Source organism: Falco peregrinus, chromosome 2, assembly GCF_023634155.1.
Source record: "Falco peregrinus isolate bFalPer1 chromosome 2, bFalPer1.pri, whole genome shotgun sequence".
Taxonomy (NCBI): domain Eukaryota; kingdom Metazoa; phylum Chordata; class Aves; order Falconiformes; family Falconidae; genus Falco; species Falco peregrinus.
The window spans coordinates 120268779-120289925 of NC_073722.1; the positions used below are offsets into that span (position 1 = coordinate 120268779).

At 49.3% G+C, this 21147-nt stretch overlaps 1 protein-coding gene across 17 annotated transcripts in view; it reads left to right on the top strand.

The window, feature by feature from the left end:
- The window catches only part of CACNA1G (calcium voltage-gated channel subunit alpha1 G), a 149991-nt gene that overhangs the window by 89610 nt on the left and 39234 nt on the right, over nt 1–21147 (top strand). For all 17 annotated transcript variants that reach the window (XR_008745815.1, XR_008745817.1, XR_008745818.1 and 14 more), the window contains 7 exons: nt 2435–2528; nt 3078–3262; nt 3411–3857; nt 9541–9641; nt 10812–10935; nt 13837–13905; nt 14774–14958. Coding sequence is in view for 13 of the 17 variants with exons in the window: in XM_055796117.1 (XP_055652092.1) it covers nt 2435–2528; nt 3078–3262; nt 3411–3857; nt 9541–9641; nt 10812–10935; nt 13837–13905; nt 14774–14958 (1205 nt within the window). In the remaining 4 variants the exon portion in view is untranslated. The remainder of the gene's footprint in view (nt 1–2434; nt 2529–3077; nt 3263–3410; nt 3858–9540; nt 9642–10811; nt 10936–13836; nt 13906–14773; nt 14959–21147) is intronic.

Below are 21147 nucleotides of genomic sequence, written 5' to 3' on the forward strand. Positions count from 1 at the left end.
CCCTAGGGATGTGGACGGTGATGCTGAGTGCTGAATGTGCCTGTCAAGCACTCCCTCCATCATGCAGGCAGAGGAGGGTGCCCGCGAGTGAAGGGACCTGGAATCAAGCCTGTTTGTGGACACGTGTGTGTGGGAGACCTGTGCTCAGCAGGACAGGGTAGGACAGTGGCAGCTGCGCTGTGGCGTGTCCCAGAAAGGCTGGCTGGGATGCTGGGATTGCTGGCGAGATGCTGCATTACAGCGTGGGACAGGATGTGAAATGGTCCCGTTCGGGTCTGAGGAAGCCGTGGATCTCCGAAGTGCAGCACACCCCAAACCTTACTCTTCTGCCAACCTCATCTTTCTCTTTACCACTCCCTTCCCTTTCTCTCCTTTCCAAGAAGTCTGTTTTTTCCCTCAGCACAAAAGCCCTTTCCCATTGTATCCCAGTGTGTCAGTCCCCTTTGGTACAGGCTGGTTTAGCTGTCGTACCACCTGGTCCACCTTGACATACCCTCATTTCCCAAAAGGATTTTAACTCCCTCTTCTCTCATAACCCCTTTTCCATCCAGAAAGGCAAACTGGGAGTGCAAGAACAGGTAATGGGCAGCAGCCCTGGCTGCGAGATGCTTGTCTGCATCATACTGAGTCTGGCACGTGGTGTTTCGGAGGGGATGCTTTCTGCCCTCCAGACGTGGGGTTTGGTGCTGGGGAAGGGGGTGGGAAGTCCCCGTGTAGCTCTGCTTGTCCATCTTGGCACACATCTCACCGTGCACCCTAAAACTTTCCTTTGGTCTGTTAAAGAGCACTCCAGGAATACAAATCACATAAAATTCTTCCTGTTACTTATTCCTTTTTAATAACGCATTAGGGAGAATGAGTAATTCCTGGCAGGATGGGCTGAGCCGGGAGCCTCTGTGGGGAGCATACCTGGAGCCAGCTGGAGCCCCTCTTTGTACAGAGACACAGTTTTGACTCCAGCAAAGTTCAGGCCAGCCTGATTTTACTGCTCCCCCTTGCAAGGTGCATTCCTGACCTTCCCAGTCTGCGTCTTGCAGGATGAGCTTCCCTGAATAGCACAGAAGTCCTGGATCCTCAGGAGGGGAAGTTTTGAGCCAACACTTCACATCACACTCTCTTTTGCCTTAAAAACATTTGTCTGAGAGTGTCCTGTCTGCCTAGAAAAAAGTCCCCTTAACTATTTAGTGACCGCACAGGGGAGTATTGGGGCTTGTCCCTCTGGGGTTTTGCTTAACAGAGAGGCACAGGGCACAGGACTTCGTGTTGGATGCCATCTTTTCTTCCTGTCCCACACTGGGGCACCTCTGGGCTTTTACAACCAACAGGCACCCAAGCACCAAACCTCCGCACGGCTGGCCAGGGCTCCTGGGGGTGCAGCTTAGCCTCGGTGGGGTTTTCTGGGGCTCCTGGTGTCTCCCAGCTGAAGTGAGTGTCTGCTTGGCTTCTCTCATCCCAGCACCCTCCCTCCCTTCCCACCTCTCTCCTTCATCGTGACTGGGCTTGGTGCCCTTTGCCAGAGCAGTGGTTTCAGCCGTGAATCCTCCTCTTTTGGATGGGTATTGTTCTGGCGAGCACCACTGCCTGTCGGGTGTACCCTGACTATACCACACCCTAAGCGCCTTTCTGCAGTGCCAATGGACAGAATCAGTGGGGCGCCCAGGGATGTCCCTAACTGGGTCCGTGCCGCAAGACCGAGCCAGAGCCTGGGCACCACGCTGCGAGCAATGGTAAACCTCTTCTCTCCCCTCCCAAGGATGGGCACGTGTCAGAGTGGGCAGCTCTTGCTTAACCCCTGCCCTTCGAAATGATACGGTGGAATTTAACCCCCCAAACGATACAGCATAAATCTGCAAAGGTTCTGCTTCTGTTGCATTGCAGCTGGGAGGGGAACGGCCACCCAGGGCAGATGTCGCCAGGTTCTGCCACCTGGATCCTCTCTGCGCTGGTGGGGTGTCCATCGACACGTGCCCATTAGTTGCATTGGAAATTCAGGGTCCCTTGTGCCCCTTCTGAACCCTGGATTGCTTCATTGAAGCATCACTAGAGAGAGCCACACAGGGAGTTTTAAGCCATGGTGTATAAATTGAGAGATGAGTAGTCCCAAAATTGCTCATCAGACATCTGTCCTTCCTTAATATCTGCCCAGTATGCAATTCCAGCAGCAAAAATTAAGCAATGGTTTGGGGTTTTTTTCCGATCCCTTTCTGGGACCATGTTTGGAGCCAGAGGCAGTCTGTCTTCCTGGTAGGAGGTTAATTAGTCTGTGGTATAAATATGTGCATGCGTCATTTTGTGAAAGGTGATGTTGCATTGTGGTACAAAATTCGGTGGATCCATAGGTGTGGTGTTGGAGACGGGAATCCATTTTTTCAGAGGGGTATCCGTGCACCGTGGCCCATCGCCCTCCTTGCTGAAGCCCTCTGTTTTGCTCCAGGGTGATGCTTCCAAGTCTGATTCTGAGGGGGATCTCTTCCCCCGCTGCCTGGAAGAGGAAGGAGGACTTAAGAAAACCTTGTCGAATCCAGCCTGTGAGTAACAAAGCCAGGAGTAGGGGTCCTTCCGCAGAAACCTCACCTTGCTGTGACAACAGTGTGTCCCAAAGGGCAGAGTCCTCCCTGGGAGAATGGTGTAGTCCAAACAGTGGAATGCTTGACATTGCAGCAGGCTTGTGGGGTGGGATCTGGGATGCAGACCTGGCTGAAAGCCCAGGCTGTGCTTTCAGGGTATCTCTGCAGGGGCACAAGTAGAGGAGCCATGGGGAAGGAGGATGGGGGGAGCAGGCATGGGCAGAGAGGGTGCCAGGGCTGGAGCTGGCAGGTGTTGGTTGAGGGCAAGTGGGTGACAGTCTGCATCTTCTCTCCTCTCCCATTGGCACCCGATCCCGTTCCAGATTTACATCCCCATGCTCCACTGCCAGGCTGAAGGACAGGCGCTCAGCTCTCCAGAAGGGCTATTTTCCCCCATCCTCCTGATGCTTGGAGGAGAGCTGTCCCTGCACAGCTGCTTTGCCTGCCCGAGAGCAGGTTGTAGATGTGCCCCGAGAGGTATGACACCTAAAACCTACTTGTGTCTTCCAGTGATGGCCCTGAGTGACCACCCGGAGCTGAAGAAGAGCCTGACTCCGCCGCTCATCATACACACCGCAGCCACGCCGATGCCCATGCCCAAGAGTGCCATGTTTGGAGACGTGGCACAGGGCTATGAGTCCCGCCGGGCCAGCGGCATCTCCATGGACCCCACCGCCTACGAGCTCAAGTCCCCGGTACTCACGTCACCTCCTCCTGCGGATGCTCAGCACGTCCCTTGGGCTTGCGGGGCTGTACAGCCAGCCAGCCGCCCCCGCTGGTGCAGCAGCAGCCCAGCGCGGGGTGGGTGGCACGGGGCTGATGCTCTCCTTGTCCTTCCTGCAGCCCAGCGCCCGCAGCTCCCCGCACAGCCCCTGGCGTGCCAGCAGCAGCTGGAACAGCCGCCGCTCCAGCTGGAACAGCATTGGCCGGGCCCCCAGCCTCAAGCGGCGGGGGCAGAGCGGCGAGCGCAGGTCCCTTCTCTCCGGGGAGGGGAAGGAGAGCTCAGAGGAAGGGGAGAGCTCAGATGAGGAGCGCTCCAGTCGGGCCGGCAGCTTCAATGGCTCTTTGCCTCATCGCATGGAGTCGCTGGAAACAAAAGGTTCCTTTGACCTCCAGGATACTCTGCAGGTGCCTTCCCTGTACCGGACCAGCAGCATACACAGCAGCCGAACCTCCACCTCCGAGCACCAGGACTGCAACGGGAAGACCTCTCCGGGTCTGCTGCTGCACCAGCTCCACCTGGATGAACCCCGACAGGACTGTGATGACTGCGATGATGAAGGCAACATGGTAAGGAAATGCCAAGCACTCATTTTGGGCTTTTTTCCTTGTCAAGGTGATGCTTATACTGTCTCAGGAGCACACAAGCAGGTGCAAAGCAACGGCCTGTTGCAGGAACTGGGTCTTGCCGTCACCACCAGACCCAAATGAGAGTCATCCAGAAGGGCCCCAGGAGGTCTCTGGGCTGTGGATGCCACCAGAAATGGGGTTGGCGTCATATTCAGTATTTCAGTGCAGCAGCAGATGGCTTGTGATGGAGGCAGCAAGGCAAAACTCCCCAGGTTTCACTAGAAGGTGCAGAGCGAAGGCTATCTCTTGGAAATAAGTTGTTTTCTTTTTCTCTTTTTTTTTCTTTAAAAAAAGAAACACCGTAAGTAACTTTCCCCGCTGTCCAACCATTATTCAGCTTTCTGCCCCCTTGCACAGCAACAGACAATTTCTGTTGACATCAACAGGCATCACAAGGGCAGGGTCTGGCCCCTCATTCCCACGGCAGCCTTAGTCCCTAGGGACGGTGGCAATTCAAAGGCTTTGCATTAATTTCCATATGAAGAGGCATTAGACCAATAAGCATCTCTCTTTCATGGGCCTTAAAAGTGCCATTTAGGAAATATTAGCTAAAAGGGCTGCAAGCACAAGGTTTCGACTTGGATGTTTGTATCCTAAGGGAATAAAAGGAATCTGGCTGCTTTTCCATGGTTTTTTGCTTGGCTGGCAGAGAGGGGCTTGAGCTGGGCAGCAGGATGCGTGCAGCCCTGGCTGTCATGTGTGCGTTGGGATGTCTCCAGGACAGTTCTGGGGTGTCTCCTGCTCTTCCCAGGTTACCTCTTTTTTTTCACTTTAACTTGTTCTCGGGCTTAAAAATGTGACGGTCTGATATGTCATCCCCAGGGGGTGACTCTGTTTCTGTTGGTGAAGCGGATGGGTTTTGGGTAGAACCATGTGCCATTAACCAGGGTGGTGCTGAGAACAGGAGATGATCAGGACATGATTTTACTGTATTTCACTGAGTTTGTTGAATGAAAATGGAATTTGGAGCATGTGAAGGGATGCGAAAGGCAGTGGTGACTCCAGAGAAGGAACAGGAGGAGAAGGAGTTAGTGCTGGAAGAATGGAGTCACTCAGCCGTGAATTGCCTTTAAAAAAAGCCATTATCCCATTACATCTCCAGCATGGATCCTCAGCCTGGGATTTTTACTGATTGTTTTAACCTGTTTTTTAACCTCCATAAAATAAATTGAATTTTTAAGAAAAGAAGCAGTAATTATTTTGGGGAAAAGCACTATTAAAAGTGATCAAGCGACCATGCTCTTTATCGCTAGCTAGGGATTTTTTTTCATGCTCCAATATCTGCTGCTTTTTCCAGCTCACCTGGTCCAAACATCCCGCAGATCCCTTCCTTTCCCTCTGCAAGATTAGAAGCCAGTAGCACCCCTTGTACTGGGCATTGTGTAATGGGACATGTCCCTCCTCTCCTGTCCCATCCAGGCCCACAGCCCCAGACAGTGCTGGTGATAGGTTGCTGAATAAAATGCATGTTTTTAATTTTTATTATGGCAGCTGCTTTGAGTGTAAACCAAATGTAGTCTTCTGTGTACTGAGGTCTGGCCACATAGGGTTAGACCAAAGGTCCTTCAATCCTTTCCCGTGGAGTGGTCAAAAGCAAATGCCTAGGGAAACAATAAGCAAAATAGGATAAATAAATTGTGCCCCAGCCCATTATAGCCACAGCTGGCTGGTGCCTTTCCTCATGCTCCAAAATATGTCTTCACTTCAAATCAGTAAACCAGATGGATGGGAAAATATTGCTTAGATTAGCGAAATGAGCCCCCAGGTTGCAGAGCTTGTGATTCCCTCCCCCCCACCCCCGCCCCGACATCTGGGGGGATGTTTTGCCCCTAAATTAGCCTTGACAAAGTCAGGAAAAAAATTAATTATTTTTAAAATGAAAAAAAAAATAAATTCAGAACTCCCCCACCAACAAAAGAAGAACAGAACTCAACTGCTAGTCAGATCAAAGTAATCCTAAATATGCCCTTCTGCAGCAAAGCTTCACATCTCTCCTTGCTGGCTGGTTTTGATTGCCTCTGCGCAGAAATAAAAGGAAGCGCAAAGGCTTCGTTTGGATCTCCCAGGCTCCCATTATATTGGTGCCGCTCTGCTGCCTTCAATGAGTTTATTCTTAATTTATATCCCTCCGAGGGGCCAGAATCAGGCCCCTGATAGCTGTTCTCCCCAGCAGTATAAAACCAGGGGACAGAAGTCTGTTCTTCATTGCGTGAATGCAGACGAGGAGGAGCTTTGCGGAGAGAGCGATCTGCTGCCTGGTTGGGTTCGGGTGGCTGTGACCGGGATGGGGGATCTGCTGCGAGGTCTTTGTTGTTCACATCTGCTGGCTTTTGGCTGCTCTTGGGTGCTTCCCTACCGAAACTGCTGAGTGCTTAGAGCAGAAAGTGAGGGAAATATTGAATCTGCAACCAAACGTGTCCCCTCCTCCCAAAAACCTCGTTGCATGTTGCAATTGCAGCTCCTTTCCCCTTTGCTTATTGCACTTTTTTTTCTGCAATGGGCAATTGCAGCTCCTTTCCCCTTTGCTTATTGCACTTTTTTTCTGCAACGGGCAATTGCAGCTCCTTTCCCCTTTGCCTGTTGCACTTTTTTTCTGCAACGGGCAGGCCAGCTGCTCCCCAACCCTCTCAGCCTGCCCCTGCTGCACGGTTAGAATTAAATAATCAGGTCCCAAGTGCCTCTGTGCAGCTTCCAGCTTGCCTGGAGGTCCGTGGCTGCTCGTAGAGCATTTTTCAGCAGTTCCCCCATCCTTATAATAAATCTTTTATAAATCTAAGCCTCTCCCTTACTCCAAGGAGTGCGTCAGTCATCTTTTAATGCCAACTGCCTTTCATCCTGCCCTCAGAAGTACATTAATATCTGAAAGTCCAAAAAAAACCCCTAGCTATTTATCAGTAGCTTTCCTTGCAGTGGGCTGGGAGGGCCCTGTTAGCACGCTGCCAGGTGAAGGCAGCACCACTGCCTGTTGGCGCTCAGCATCACCCCCTGTCCTGGCCCCTGCCTGCACACCAGTGGGCAGGCTGCGGGGGTCTCAGCCAGGGACATTTTGTTGAAGTCACTGGCAACTGAATTAAAGAGGAGTTTTCTTCTCCCCACCCCATCTTTATTCATCCTGTCCAGGTGTGGTTTATAAACAAATAGATATGATTTAAACCACATAATTGACATATAGCTTTGAAGATAATGCAGCCCTAAGCAGCAATCAAGCAATCAGCCTGATTGTAAGCACTTGATGCGTGTCTGGACCTCGCGGAGAAAGCATATGATGGGACTTTAGGCTGGAAATGCTCGGGTTTTATTTCACAAATATCTTCCATTTGGCTCAAATTAACTGAACTGCACTGTTCCACTGGTGGAAAGCTGAAGTAATTCCTTAAACTTTAGATTTCTGTGGATGTACTTGACCCCGGACAGAGCAGCCGGGCTGCAGCCCTGGCTGAGCAGCCCTGCTGAGCCCTGGTCCTCGTCCAGACTCTAACGCTGAATAGAGAGGCATGATGGAGGTTCACTGTTCGCCTTTGTTATCTGATTTAGCCCATGAACTGCAAGCTGCAACAATTAGCCAAACCCCAAAATATCTTTGGCATTAAAATTGGACAAAAGGAATATAAAGAAGCATTCTGTGCTGCTGACGCATTACCATTCACTACAAATCCCCATGATAAATACCAGAACTGCTTTGAATAATAGATACTTCTGGAAACCTTCAGCTCGCAAAATGAACTGGACCGAGTCACAGCTGTTACTCCGTGTCCAGCGACTGGGGCAGCAATCGTCGTTCTCACCGCAGCTTTGAGCAGACACCTGATTTTTATCCATTTATTTACCTTTGTTAGATCTAGGGGTCATTAAACTAACTAGGCTGCTTGAAGGGATAACACAACCCCAAGGATGCATGCTCTATTAAATACATTTTAGAGAAAAGGGAGCAGTTCTGACTCCTTGCCTGGAGTTGGAAAAGGGATGTAAAAACAGCCAGAACAGCCAGGACATGGGGAAAACCTACTGGTGTGCCATGGCGTGGTCTGTGTTTGTGTAGAAAAGGGAGGAAAGGACGGCCGGCTGAAGGAGAGGGGTGGTAAGATCGACCTTTTTTTTTTTTTTTGGTTCTTCAAACTTTTCTTGTTAGTTTTACAAGGTGGTTTTCATTTTCTGAAGAGCTGAGGTTGTCACCGCATGCTTTCATTAAAATGGACACTACACTAGCTATTACCCATCGCTAATGAGACCCCTGGCTGAGTGCGTATAGGAAAAGAAAGCACTTCCTCCATTCCACTCAATTACCCTAACAAATCCCATTTTTACAGTCCGGAGTACCTCCAGCTGCTAGCAGTTTGGCTCCGAACAAATCCCCCCCCTCCCTGTTTCCAGGACAAAATAATTTAAAAGTGCCTCAGCCCTGGGGTCTGGGTACTCCTGGGGTGCAAGCAGCGATTCTGGCACTGCGCTTCACACCTCTCGGTGTGCTCGCGGCTCTGAGCATCTGCAGGAGAAAGTTTCAAAGAGCCCGTGCTGCCACCTTCCCCTCCTGCCTAAGCCCAGGTGAGAAATAAGCAGAGAAATTCTCTAAGCAGAGAAATAAGGGTCATGTAAGAACAAGGATTCTGTTTTATGTATCTGTAAATGCAAAGCACCACGGTGCCATGGCACACACTGGTTGTCCGTGCGCAAGGCCCTGGCGCTGCAGTGTCAATTGGATTAAAGATCATGGCCTCCCCTTGGAGACCTGTGGATGAGAATGCGACAAACCTAATCCCGAGGCTGCTGCAGCTGGGATGAGGCTTCCCCTCAGCATCCAGTTTTTCATATCATCTGTTGACCTGTTGGCTAAGGCTTTTAGAATCTGCCCTCCTGGCCTTAAAGGACCTTGCAGACAGTCTGAAACATAAGTATGTGTGGCTGAGGATGCGCTGTGGTTTCAAGTAGGAATTAATTTGCAGAGCTGGATGGCCCATGTTCATGCAGAAGGTCAGACTGGCCATGATGTTCCCTTCTGGCTTTGTAATCTCCCATCTAATCTGTTCATGCTGAATGAGAGGCAGATGCTTGCCATTGCGTTCTGCTGGGACCAAAACTCAGGTTCCAAATGATTTCTTCAGCTTTCCAGTGGTGCATGGGCATAGGGCTTGGCCCAGCCAGCAGCAGGGATCCCTCCCTCCACTCCCCTTATAACCTCTGACATGAGCATTTTATATTCTTTAAAAAAAAGCAAAACAACAAAATGCCCCCCAAACCCTTAGAAGATTCAGGCAAGCATCTGATGAGTATCTGGAGGGCCTGAGGCTGGTCAGAGATGGTCATCAGTCCTCTGGGCAAGCATTTTCTTTATCATGTTTATTCTCTTGGCTAACTGTGTGCCAGATGCAGTTATTTGTGTAGAAAGAAGCAAGACCAAACCCTATGAGCTTACAGGGATGGCATAGCCCTTGCCTGGCTGCCAGAGCTCCTTCCCCTGCCCCGCAGGGTCTTTTTTGGGGGAGATAATTTTATTTCAGCATTGCTGAGCGCTTGGAGATATATGTTCAGTGAAAAATTGCCCTGAGTCCTTTGCTTGGAAGTTTTGGGGGTTTATTGTTTTAAGAGTTCTGTTTTCTTCCCAATCTGCTGTACGTTTTCCTCCTAGAGCAAAAGGGACCGCATGAAGGCGTGGATACGGGCACGTCTCCCCGCCTGCTGCAAAGAGAGGGACTCCTGGTCCATCTACATCTTCGCCCCTCACTCAAGGTAAGGCATCGTGCTGGAGCAGCAGCGGCGTGCTAGGCATGGATGTCCTCGTTACAATGGCTCACTCTGCCCATCTATCCCAGCTGGGTCTCTGTACGTCAGTTCTCAAAACTCCCAGCCCTTCCCCTGCTCTGGCGCTACATCAGGGTTACACAGCAAATGGCCACCAGCGGCAGGGAGCGGGGTGGGCATGGCCCTGGAGTAGGAGCATCCAGTAGAGACCTGTAGTCCCGGGCATGGCTGCAGCTTTATCAAGTTCATCACTTGCTTTGTCAGTGATGCCAGCGCTCTGCAAGGCTTTCACTTGATGGAGCGTGGGAAGTTTGAAGCAAGGGGGAGAGGTGCTGCATTAAGCAGAGTGATCTGAGTTTACCCCTGCTGCACACTTACAGCAAAGGACACTCATTGACCTCCTCATCCTAACCCTCAGCCTGGACTTATTTGCCCTCCCCCTTCCCTTCTTCCCTCTCCCAACAGCCCCCAGGGAACACCTCTCCTTGCCTGCAGATCCCTGGCTCTGCCCTTCCCGCAGCCCAGCCACACTGGAGCCGTCCGGGCTCCACGCTTTCCTACACGTTCCTCTGGCCATGCACCCACATGCGACGAGGGTTTTCCATGGTTGAGGGGGTGGGCCCTGGACAGCATTCGAGTTCATTCATACAAAGATTAGAGAGATTTTCAGAAACAGACTTTGGGAAATGTAATACGGTATTATAAATCCTGGGTCAGTATACAGCCATCTGTCACAATAAATAGCTTCTGTTCCTTTGTTCCATGTGCGCTCAACCCTTATGGGCTTGCTGGGAGTATTTCTTCCTTTATTTAAGCTAAACCTGAGCACTGCAGACCAGGTAGGTGGTCGGATCCAAACCTGGCCGCATGTCCGAGTTGTTGAAGCAGATGCTGTTTCAAGTGACCCAAAGCCCCTATGGGCTTGAAATTTGTGGACCAATTCTGTAGCTCAGCTCCTTTTCTATTCGTACCCTGCTCTGCCTGCAGCTCCGACAGGGAGGGGATTGGGAGATTGTAGCTCATCTGCTTTGTGAGCAGAGGGCTCGATTCCCCTGCCATGCCTCGAGCTGCTGCATTTCTCCCCAGTCAGTCGAGCATTAATAGCTAGTCTGTGTGTCCTCTTTTTTTTTTTTTTTTTTTTTTCTTCTTTCTCGGCAGATTCCGTCTGATGTGCAATAAAATCATCACACACAAGATGTTTGATCATATCGTCTTGGTGATCATTTTCCTGAACTGCATTACCATTGCCATGGAACGACCCAAAATTGAGCCTCACAGCGCTGTGAGTTTCTGAGGTTAACGTTTTCTTCTGCTCTTTGTGGAGCCCAACACCCATGGCTTGGACCCCACCGCTGTGCGTTTGGTCTCACTTTTTTTCTCTATTTTTGAAATTGGAAGCTGCCAACAACACCCCCTGCGTATCCTTTGAATTAGGTACAGCAACTCTCCCGGTCCTTACCCAGAGTCCTATTAAAGTACAAGAGCAGAGCTTATGTCCTGCAATATATCGAATATCCCATTTCTGCAAGTACGATGAAGGTTTTAACACATGACATAAGCGTGACATCTGTCTCGGTTTCCTTCTCTGAGAAACCTTCAAACACTTTTCCTCTCTCAACACAATGTTCGTTTCCTCCATCTGTTCTCCACGGGCACTTATGTGTGGTGCGAAGGCAATGGGGGAAACTGTTCATTTCATACTTTTCTCTCCCCTTTGTGTATCAGATTTGTTGTGACACAAGAAAAAACTGAATCGATACATGCACTGTAGTGCCATTTCCCAAAACCTTTTTGTTTTAAAAGACTACATAAGGATTTCTCAAACCAGACCCTCATGGCACCAACAGCCATCAATCAGAGGGGCAGAATCATCCTATAGCTCTTTCATTTTAGCATAGATTGTGGTTGAGAGATACGCTGGGCTCTCGCTGATGTGTTGCAAACGACTGCTCATATCGCAATCCTATAGAATCCTGGTTTGTTGATGTAGGCGTGTCAGGCTGTTCATTTTTGTGGATCTTCAATGTAAGACCTTAAAACTGGAATCTTGGCTGCTCTGTGCCTATTTTAAGCATTCTCTAGTAGTCCTCCTTACCGTAATAGTTTGCCCAGCAGTCCCTCCCCAAAATCCTTTTATTTTTTCTTTTGGTTATCATGCCGTTGTGGTGTACCAACTCACAGCTGCAAGAGGAGAGCAGGACTCCCCGCCAGCCAGTCTAACTGGATGAAATCACCCTGCTGTTCCCTTAAATGGGGCACCCTGAGCATGTCCCTTGAAATCCCAAATGCTTCCTTGGAGCCCCTTGCTGTGTCCTCTGAGAATCAGCGTTCACCAAGGCTGGCTCCAAAAGGAACTGTAGTTACAGAGATGGAAGGAATGGGGTTACATGCAGAAGTCAGAGGAGTCCACAGCAAAGAGCTGTAGAACCAGTACTTCATACGGGACCGGAGGAGCTTGAGCTGTGGTGGTTTGGGTGTTAGAAGAGTGCAGAGAAGGAAGGAGTCAGGGTCTGGTGTGAGGCTCATCAGCATCAGGCTATAACCAAAGGAACTGAAATGGGTCATCCAGGGCTGGTGCTGAGCTGGACCGTGATCTGGGAGCAGCAGAGAGCAGAGAAGGGGGATGCTGAGTGGTGGGACGGGGAGGAGGGGAGCCAGGAGGCATGCGTGGGCCCTGCCTGCACTGATGGAGCTCTCATCTGGAAACCGAGAGAGTTAGTTTAGCTTGAGTTGTTTAAAATAATTGTACTTTGCTTCCCCAAGCTGTGGATTTTCTAGCTGCTTCAAGCGAGTTGTCTTTCCCTGTCCCAGTTTCGGCTGGCTTATCAGAACAGGGGATGTTGTTGCTAGCCAACATGCACTCCCCGTTGCAGTGTGCGACATGGGCCAGAGAGATTATCCTTCAAAATAGCCATGTGCTTGCCAGAGAGGAATGTAATATCCTCAGTCTTTCCTCCATACTATTGCTTTTTTATCTCCAGCTCCACAAGCAGGTCCCTACCCTCTTTCTCCTGCATGCTGCCTACACCTCTGCAGCAGTCTTTTGTGTGGCCGTCAGCTAACGGCCAGAGATGTTTCCTATCACAGCTCAGGCAATCACAGTGCAGGTCTAGGACCTAATTAATTATGGACCCAGTATGGAAACAAGCTACTCTGTGGTTCCTGAGTCACTTTCAGTAAATCATGATCTGGCAAGTGAGAGAGTTGCCAAGGTGTTTTGTCTTGTTTAAATTGCATCTCATTTTGAGCGAGAGATCTGCATCTCTTACAGGACTGCTCTGTAGGGAGCAGCAGAAATAAATCCAAAATTGTTATTAACAGAACTGGGGCCAGTTCAACTGTATGCGCACATGTATACATGCACACACATCATCTTTCCTCCAGCCTTCACCTTCTGCTGTCCATTTCTCAGTACAGGCAATCAGAGATTGCTCGGGGATTAGGGGGGAAAGTGTAATTTATTTAATGATCATCATTAAACCGAAAGGTTTCTGCTAACTACAGATAGGGAACCAGTCCATAGTCTCATCTGTAATCACTAGCCGCTGTTGCAGAGTGGGGGCAGTGAGGACTGCATGGTCTGGTGGGTAGCGCAGGGGACTGGGAGATGAGACTATTTGGCTTCATGCCAGGTCTAGCCTGTGGCTTTGGGCAAGCGAATCAACCTTTTGGGGGTAAGTCTCAGCTGCCATAAGCCCCCCGAGCTTCTCTGGGCTTTGGTGGAGCTGTGACAACTCCTGCCAGCTGTGCTTCCGCATCCCGCGGGTCCTGCTCGCGCCACGGCGCAGCCACTCTAATATTGACTTAATTTCTAGGAGAATTGGGAGCTCAGTGATATTTGCACTGTGCAGAGATGTCTGCAGGTGAGGGGCAGGGGGAGATTTGCCAGGCATTCTCCTGGGGGGTGGGTGGGTTTGGGGCGGGGTGGGGGGGGGTAGGGGGTGGGTTTGGGGACCGGCCTCTGCCCCTGTCCATGGTGCTGACGCCGGCGCTGGCGGTGCTGAGCCGGGCGGGGCGTTATTGCCCGAATATTTGGATTTTCCCTCTTTGCAAACAAACGGGCCGAGACTTGGTTCAGCACAGAAGCTGGAGAACAGTTAGCGACCGCCCAAATGCGCGCAGTGAGATGTATAGCTGCGGAGAGCAGGCTATAAAACCTTGTCTCTCGTTTTCTTTTTCATAGGAACGGATTTTCCTAACGCTCTCCAACTACATCTTTACAGTTATCTTCTTGACTGAGATGACAGTTAAGGTAAATGAAGCTGGAGGATGAGTGTGCCTGTATTATATCAGAGATATTTTATTATGATGGACTTCAAAACCCCCTAGTTCTACCAGCTACCAGCAAGGTGTATGTTGTCCTCTTCTGAATCATATTTAAATACCCACCACATGCTTATTCTGAGCACGTTTTACAGCAGAACAGTTTCACTGAAGTTGCTGTTGATTTACACCATTATATGAGCAAGGGATGCTTCAATTCAGCAATCCTCCCTCATTCACCAAAGCTCTTGAGCACAAGCTTAACTTCAGCCATGCATGCAAGCCTCATTGTCTTCAACAACCAGTTGTCCTCAACAACCTAAGCAGCTATGTGCTTTCCTGGGGAGGGAGAGACTTAAGCACGTCAAAACACTTTGCTGGATTTGAGGCAGGAGACTCAGGAACCCATTGCTGTAAATCTCTCTTGTGTAATTCATAATCATCTCACAGAACAATTGCTCTCTCTTCGGGAAGTTTCTCTAGTTTCTTTATTTGCAAAGCTTGTAAATGACTGCTTAGGGTCAGCTACTCTGAACCTTTATGCTAGCAGTCTATAGGAATAAAATACGATCTAATGTTTTATGCTAAACATGTTAGTAACAGTTTTGTGCGGCTAGGTTTAGCTGCATTAAAAATACATCAGCTGTAAGGGACAATCTGGGATGCTTCTGCAGAGGTATTTTTACAATTCTTGCAATATAACACTTTGCTGATTTGTCTAATTAGGCTTCTGTACTGCAAAGAAAATGGACTCTCAGACTTGTATCTGTAAATGATGCATTCTCAGCAGGTTGCTAACTGGAAGAAATGTATTGGATGCAATAGTCATGATTTGTTGCAACTTGGTGTCCGGGCAGGTGGTGGCACTAGGCTTGTGTTTTGGGGAGAAGGCCTACTTGAAAAGCAGCTGGAACGTGCTAGATGGGGTGCTGGTTCTCATCTCCGTCATTGACATCCTGGTCTCGATGGTGTCAGACAGCGGCACGAAAATCCTGGGGATGCTGCGGGTTTTGAGACTGCTGAGGACGCTGCGGCCTTTAAGGTAAGGAGAGGATGGGCAAGACCTAAAAGTGTGTAGGGTGCGTGTGCCAAAGGGGGAGCTGAGCCCATCCTGCAAGCAGCAGCAGCATTTGTCCAAGGCAAGGGGCAGGTGAGGCAAGGGCATGGCACCCATCACCAGTGTTGTGCCCAGCCTCCTGCTGCTCTGCAGACAGTGAGTGCCCAAGGGTCCTGCAGAGCCACAAGGAGCCCTAGGCACTCGCTGTGTTTTTGGGACCAGCCCCAAGTGCAGTAGTAAACTGATCAATGCCTCTTTTGCTCGTTAAAACACACTTCCCCTGCTATTTGTGTTCTCATTTGCTCTGTGTAAAGTGCAGCTTAACAGCTTCTTCTCCCCCTTTCCTTCAGGCAGTCAATGGCTTTCGTAACAAAGAAGGAAATTAGTAGCAGGTGGCAGATCATTTTTAAGGAAGCAGAGGCTCAACTGTTGCTTAACCTAAAATGCAAAGAAGCTTTTTTTCCCTCAGTTACCCATTAATTTTACAGATACGTTTATTTTGAAAATTGCCCAGACAAGATGAAAGCCATTGTCCTGCTAACTCAGTCCCCCATGTCTGACAGCAGGCAGTATCCCATGCTCCAGGGGCAGGCACCCCTCTGACAAGAACCTGCCCAAGCATCAGCCTTTTCCAAACAGGCATCTGTTTTGTCCTGTACCCCAAGGCATGAAGGTTTCTCTCCATGCTAAATGCAGTCCCTCTTTAATACTATTGTTGCCGCTCTTGTTATGCGGCAGCTAATAAACCTTCCTGCTCAAAGCATCTTTGTGTGCCTGTCATATCTTACTGCTGCTTCCTTCATGAAAGGTTTGCTTTGAGTCAGGATTTTCTCTTTCAGGACAGAAAAATAGGACCCTGCCTCTGACAGAAAATGTTGTTTTACTACCCCTGTGTGAATAATAAGTCTAAATAACAATGGCTGTGCCTATAAATCTATCTTTCAAATATTCTCAACAGCTATGAAAGACATTCTGTTACGTTGGGGGATGTGTATGTGGTACCTGGTGAGTTTTAGGGTGTAAGCTGATTTTAATAATTTTCATCTGGATAGATAGTGCCATTGGTGTGGTTCAGCTCCCTGGCCATGTGACTAGACTGCCTTCCTGGGTGACTCCAATTCAGACTTTCTTCATGTGTCCCCTGGCATCTCCATGTCAGCTGTAGTTTCTGGGGGTAGTTTTTTCAAAACTGCTGGTTTGGTAGATCTGCTCTGCTCTTCTGTTTTAGCTAATTTTTGACTCATGTTAAGAAAACCTACAAAATAATCTGGATAGCTCTGAGTAAAAGAAGGATCGATTTCTCATCTCTAAACTGTTTAATGCAAGTTTCTCCTTTGAGGTCGTGTGGTTAAATTGGACCTAAAGGAAGAGGCTTGGGTTGTGCCGAGCCCTGCTAGTCACCTGTCTGACCTAGTAAAAGTCACGTGTGCTTCTTTGTAGAGCTATAGGTCTTCCTGGCTAGGACCTGAGTCTTTTTTTACCAGAGACTTTCTCTGTAGTCACCTATGTGCATGAATCATCTGCAGTTATGGGGAATAATCCACTGAGTAACTACGGGCTGGAGGAAGACCTGCAATCTGGAGCATGTGCAGGATTAGGCTCTTCCATTGCTATTCCGTTCCTGTTGGCATTTGATGTTTTCTCAGGAGAGTGTGTGAATGTTTTCAGCCAACATGCTGCTTTCTACTACAAAGGAAATGTAAAAAGGCAGCAACAAGCCCATTCCCTAAATATGTTCACAATCAGTTCTATTCCCCTGTAATTAGATTTGTAGGAAATGAAAAAGCAGCCATCAAACTGGGGGCTTTTCAGTAAGTCATAAATCTCCGCATGTGGAAACCCATCTGCCTCCGCGATGCACATCTGGGCTGCCCTGAGCACGCCTCTGCCCGCAGCTGCCCGCGCTGCCTTTGCCGTGGGCTGCACCACCTGGCTCGGGGATCACAGCGTCACTGCCTGGGATGTTCAGCTGGATCAACATGGGATGACAGCTGGGACAGGTGACCTGAGGTCTCCGCACACCGTGGCTCCAGTCCCCTTGTCTCGGTAACGTTCCCTGTGGAGACCGAGTCAAAGTCCTTCCTTTTCAGGGAGGTGTAGGGCAGAGACCAAAGGAAAATCTCCATCCCCCCAAAAAAGGAGCTAACCTGGCTCCTTCTGTCCTCCCTTTCCATGGGCACTCAGGGACAGGGATGCAGGGAGGATGCCCTCAGTGAGAAGCCAAGCCAAGGCTGTGCACGTCACACTCAGCTCGAAAGCAGGGACAGCCCTTGTCGCCTCTGCATTGGTGTTCCTGGTGGATTGTCTGAAGGGGTTCTTGCAAAAGACCTCCCTCGTTCTGTCTTTCATTTTCTCCTGTGAAAACAACCCCGTTGCTTTACACAGCACACAAAACCACACATGCTTGTGCCTTTTGCCCAGGCATTAAAAAAAAACTGATCTGTGTACCAATCATGGGGGTTTGATTGCATGATTGATTATCAGCCTCCAAATTGAATCCATGAGGATATGAGCCCAGCTTTATGACCCGAATTCCAAAAATATATTCACAAAGGAGCGACATTTAAAGATGTTTCCATGACCCTCTGATGTTTCAGCCAGTAGAGGGATTGTTTATACAATAACATTCCTACCTAATGCGTTCAACCTGCTGTTGTTGGGATCAAGTGTTGTAGCTTAAGATACAAGAGAAATCAAAATTGAAAATGTATTCAGATTTAATGTGGATGGACTTCAGTGCTCTTTTACTCTCTGCAGAGCCTGGGCTTTGACTTCCAAAGCAGATGGATAAATTACTCACTTTTCATACCATTGCAGTATAAAAAAGTAATTTGATAGACTCTTTTCTATCTATCATATTATCACCTTTGCTATTTTTTTTTAATCTGTGGAGAAAGGTCTTTATTAACGTTGATCTGCTACTTCATCTAAGTGCTACTTCTTCTGAGAGCTCTGATCAGGCTAGCAGGCTTAATGTTGGTAAATGTGATCCAGCTGGATTGAGGCTGGCAGTGGGTTTGGAGTGTCTCACACCAGGGGTTTAACAGCATTGGGAATGCTGAGACCAGCAGAACCAGGAGGAACTCGAGGGATTAACATTTCTCCCCACTAAGAAAAAAAAAAAAAAAAAGCCAAATGGTCTCATTTCCATTGCCCCATTTGTCACATGCCTAATACAAACTGGAATTGTCCTGAACGCAACCTCGGCAGGTCTATGGCTCTGGCGTGCCTGGTGGGCTCCAAATCAGCTGCATCCTTCAGTGATAAATTGCAGGAGTGGTGGGTTGGATAATAGGCGTTTACAAGCCTGATATCAGCAGGACCCTGGACAATAGTGATGAGGTGCGGGGATGTATTGGACATGGATGACATATTGGAGGTGGTACTAATAATCTGGAAATGCTGAGGATTTCATTGGCACTTCTTAGAGAGGTCTCAGACTCTCAGGAGAGCAGCAGGAGTCTGCACAGACTTGCCTCGACATTGGATCAGGCCCTTAGTCTGAGGCAGCTCCAAGGTCTGCAGGTTTTCATTAGTCAAACTATTATTTTTCAAAATCTTTTCAAAGTCTTCTCTCCCTGTAGAGCTGGAAACAGCACTGGCGTGGAGCTAAACTGGTGGCAGCTTTTACCCTCATGCATTCTCATTTGAGGAATTCCCTGGTTGATCAAAACACAGAAAGCAGCCAAATGCTGCAGTTTCTCAGCCCTTTTTTTCTCCACGCACATGACTTTGCAAAGTCAGTCAAGTAACCTCCTATTTTCTCTCTCCGCTGGATACCAAATAGTATCTCACAAGGGAAATCACTTTATTATTTCTAGAAGAGGCTTTCTTAATAAGTGTTGGAGAAAATTATCAACTTTAGACTCTGGGGGCTAAATTTCTTCCTTGTTCCCCAAAATTTAAGGATGCTCCAGTAGTTCAGACCACAGGCCTTCAATTGAGGAGACCTGACTTTGGTTCCATCCTGTGTGACAGTGGACAGAATACCTAACTCAGGACACATAAAGGCACCAAAGTACCTGATTTCCATTGAAATCATTGGAAATGAGTTGCCTGCATACCCCTGAGGACAAGGCTTGCGGTCCTCCCTTGCCTCAGTTTCCCATCTGTATTTTGGCAGCTGTAGTGTTTCACCCAGGGCTGTGTGAGGGTGATGTGTGAGGGATGGTGAGGTCTTTAGACTATCCGAGGATCCATAAGAGAGATTCAGCCTCAGGTTGTCCAGCCCAACGCTGCTTTGTGCGCTCAGTTGGAGTGGGAAGAGCCCTTGCTCTACGGACACTGCCCGTTAGGCTGGATTAACGGGTTTATTGAGTCAGGCATGCTAACCTGCTGCCCAGCCTCCTCTGCTAGCTGCCCTCGGCTCAGCTCTCGGCCTCTGTGCAGGTACAATGTGGCAGCAGGAGCGGAGCTGCCCCAACGAGGACCACAGCCTGGGCTGGCTCACACTGACCAGGCTCCGCGATGCCGAGGCTGCACGGGGACCATGCCGTCCCCTGGGCATTGCAGCCTTCTGCTCCCTGACATCCCACCCCCCAGCTCGTTCTCTAAAGTAGCCCCGATTTGAGCATCAGGAAAGCCGAGGTGTCCGAAATAGGGAGCCACAGCAGCTACCGGGAGGAGACACCCAGCACGAGGAGTAGCAGCATCTGCATTTTGTGTTTCACTGTAAGGGAGTGGATAAAAATACCACCATCTGTTTCTTTTTAAAAATGATAATTGATGAGTTACCCTTGGCACTTTGAATAAATATTTAACCAGAAAAAAGGGAAATCATTTTTAGCTTTTCAGGGTACTGTTTAAAGCCAACAGGTTTTGTAACACCTGGTGCCTGTGCGCTGAGCACTGCAGTTGGTTAAACCCGCCGGCTCTGGGGCAGGAGAGGGTTGGCACAGGCTTGGCTGTGGTCCCAGCTAAGGCCATGCCTGTCGGGCATGTGGATGTGTCCATGGGGACCTCTTCTGGGAGCACCACACTGGGAGGGGAGAGAGGAGGAGAGCTTGGATCCTCTCCAGGCAGCGAAACTCCAACTGTGCTCCAGGTGGTGTGCCCAGACTTGAGGCGAAACAGGAGAGGCAGGGAGAAGACTCCCATAGCAGAGGAGAGAACCAGGCAGAAACAAGGAGGTGGGGAAGTTTGTGGTGCTTTTGAGTGCCAAGTGTTCAAAGGACTCACCAGCCAGTACCCAGAAGCACACAGGCACTTCCCTCCCTCTGGCTTGCACGGCAGGCAGCTATTTCTGCCTTGGGAAAGCACAGTTTCTATGGCATCAGTACAAAATGATTTACAGCGCCAGTGAAATGCTTAATGCCGTTTGGCATCAAGAGGAGGGAGGCATGCAACCTCTTCAGGTGCCTTTTTTGGTCCCTCAGCTCTCCACCTTCAGGTCTCTGAGCCTGAATGCCTTGTTCGTCTCGCCCAGCATGGTGAGATGCTTCTCTAAATCACACAAGCCTTATCCTCCCGTTGTAGTGTTGTCCTTGAGAGTACAGTACAGCTTCTCCTTTTTTTTTTTTTTAACCTGCTTCACTCGTGATGTCCACATTATTCTTCCTCAACCTGCCCATATGATCTTATCGTCTATTATGAAATTCTGTGCAGTACCAGACAGAGAGGAACTACAGAAGCAAGTTTAGATGCCCGTGGTCCTGCTGGTGAAGTTTCACCTGGAGGATGCCACTGGCTCAGGAGCTGAGGTTGTACAGTGGGTGTAAAGCAGAGGCTGTGATGGTACTGAGGGGTAGCTCAGGTCTCTGTACACGGCAGCACTGTAAGGACACGTAGAGATATTTTTTTACGATGAGGGTGGTGAAACACTGGAGCAGGCTGCCCGAAGACGTGGTAGATGCGTCATCTCTGGAAATATTCAAGGTAAGGCTGGCCGGGGCTCTGAGAAACCTGATCTAGTTGGAGATGTCCTTGCTCATTGCAGGGGGGTTGGACTAGATGGCCTGTAAAGGTCCCTTCCAACCCAAACCATTCTATGACACTGTAATCGCTGCAGATGTGCAGGCAGCTGTGTAAGAGCGCCTGCTCCATTTCATGGACTGAGACAGGGGAGTCAAGAACTTTGCCAAAATCTGCGCAGGAATGGACACAGGGAAACCCTCTTTTTGCAGCCCTGGACAGGCTGCAGGCATAAAGGTGTGTGTTTGTGGATGGCCCATACTA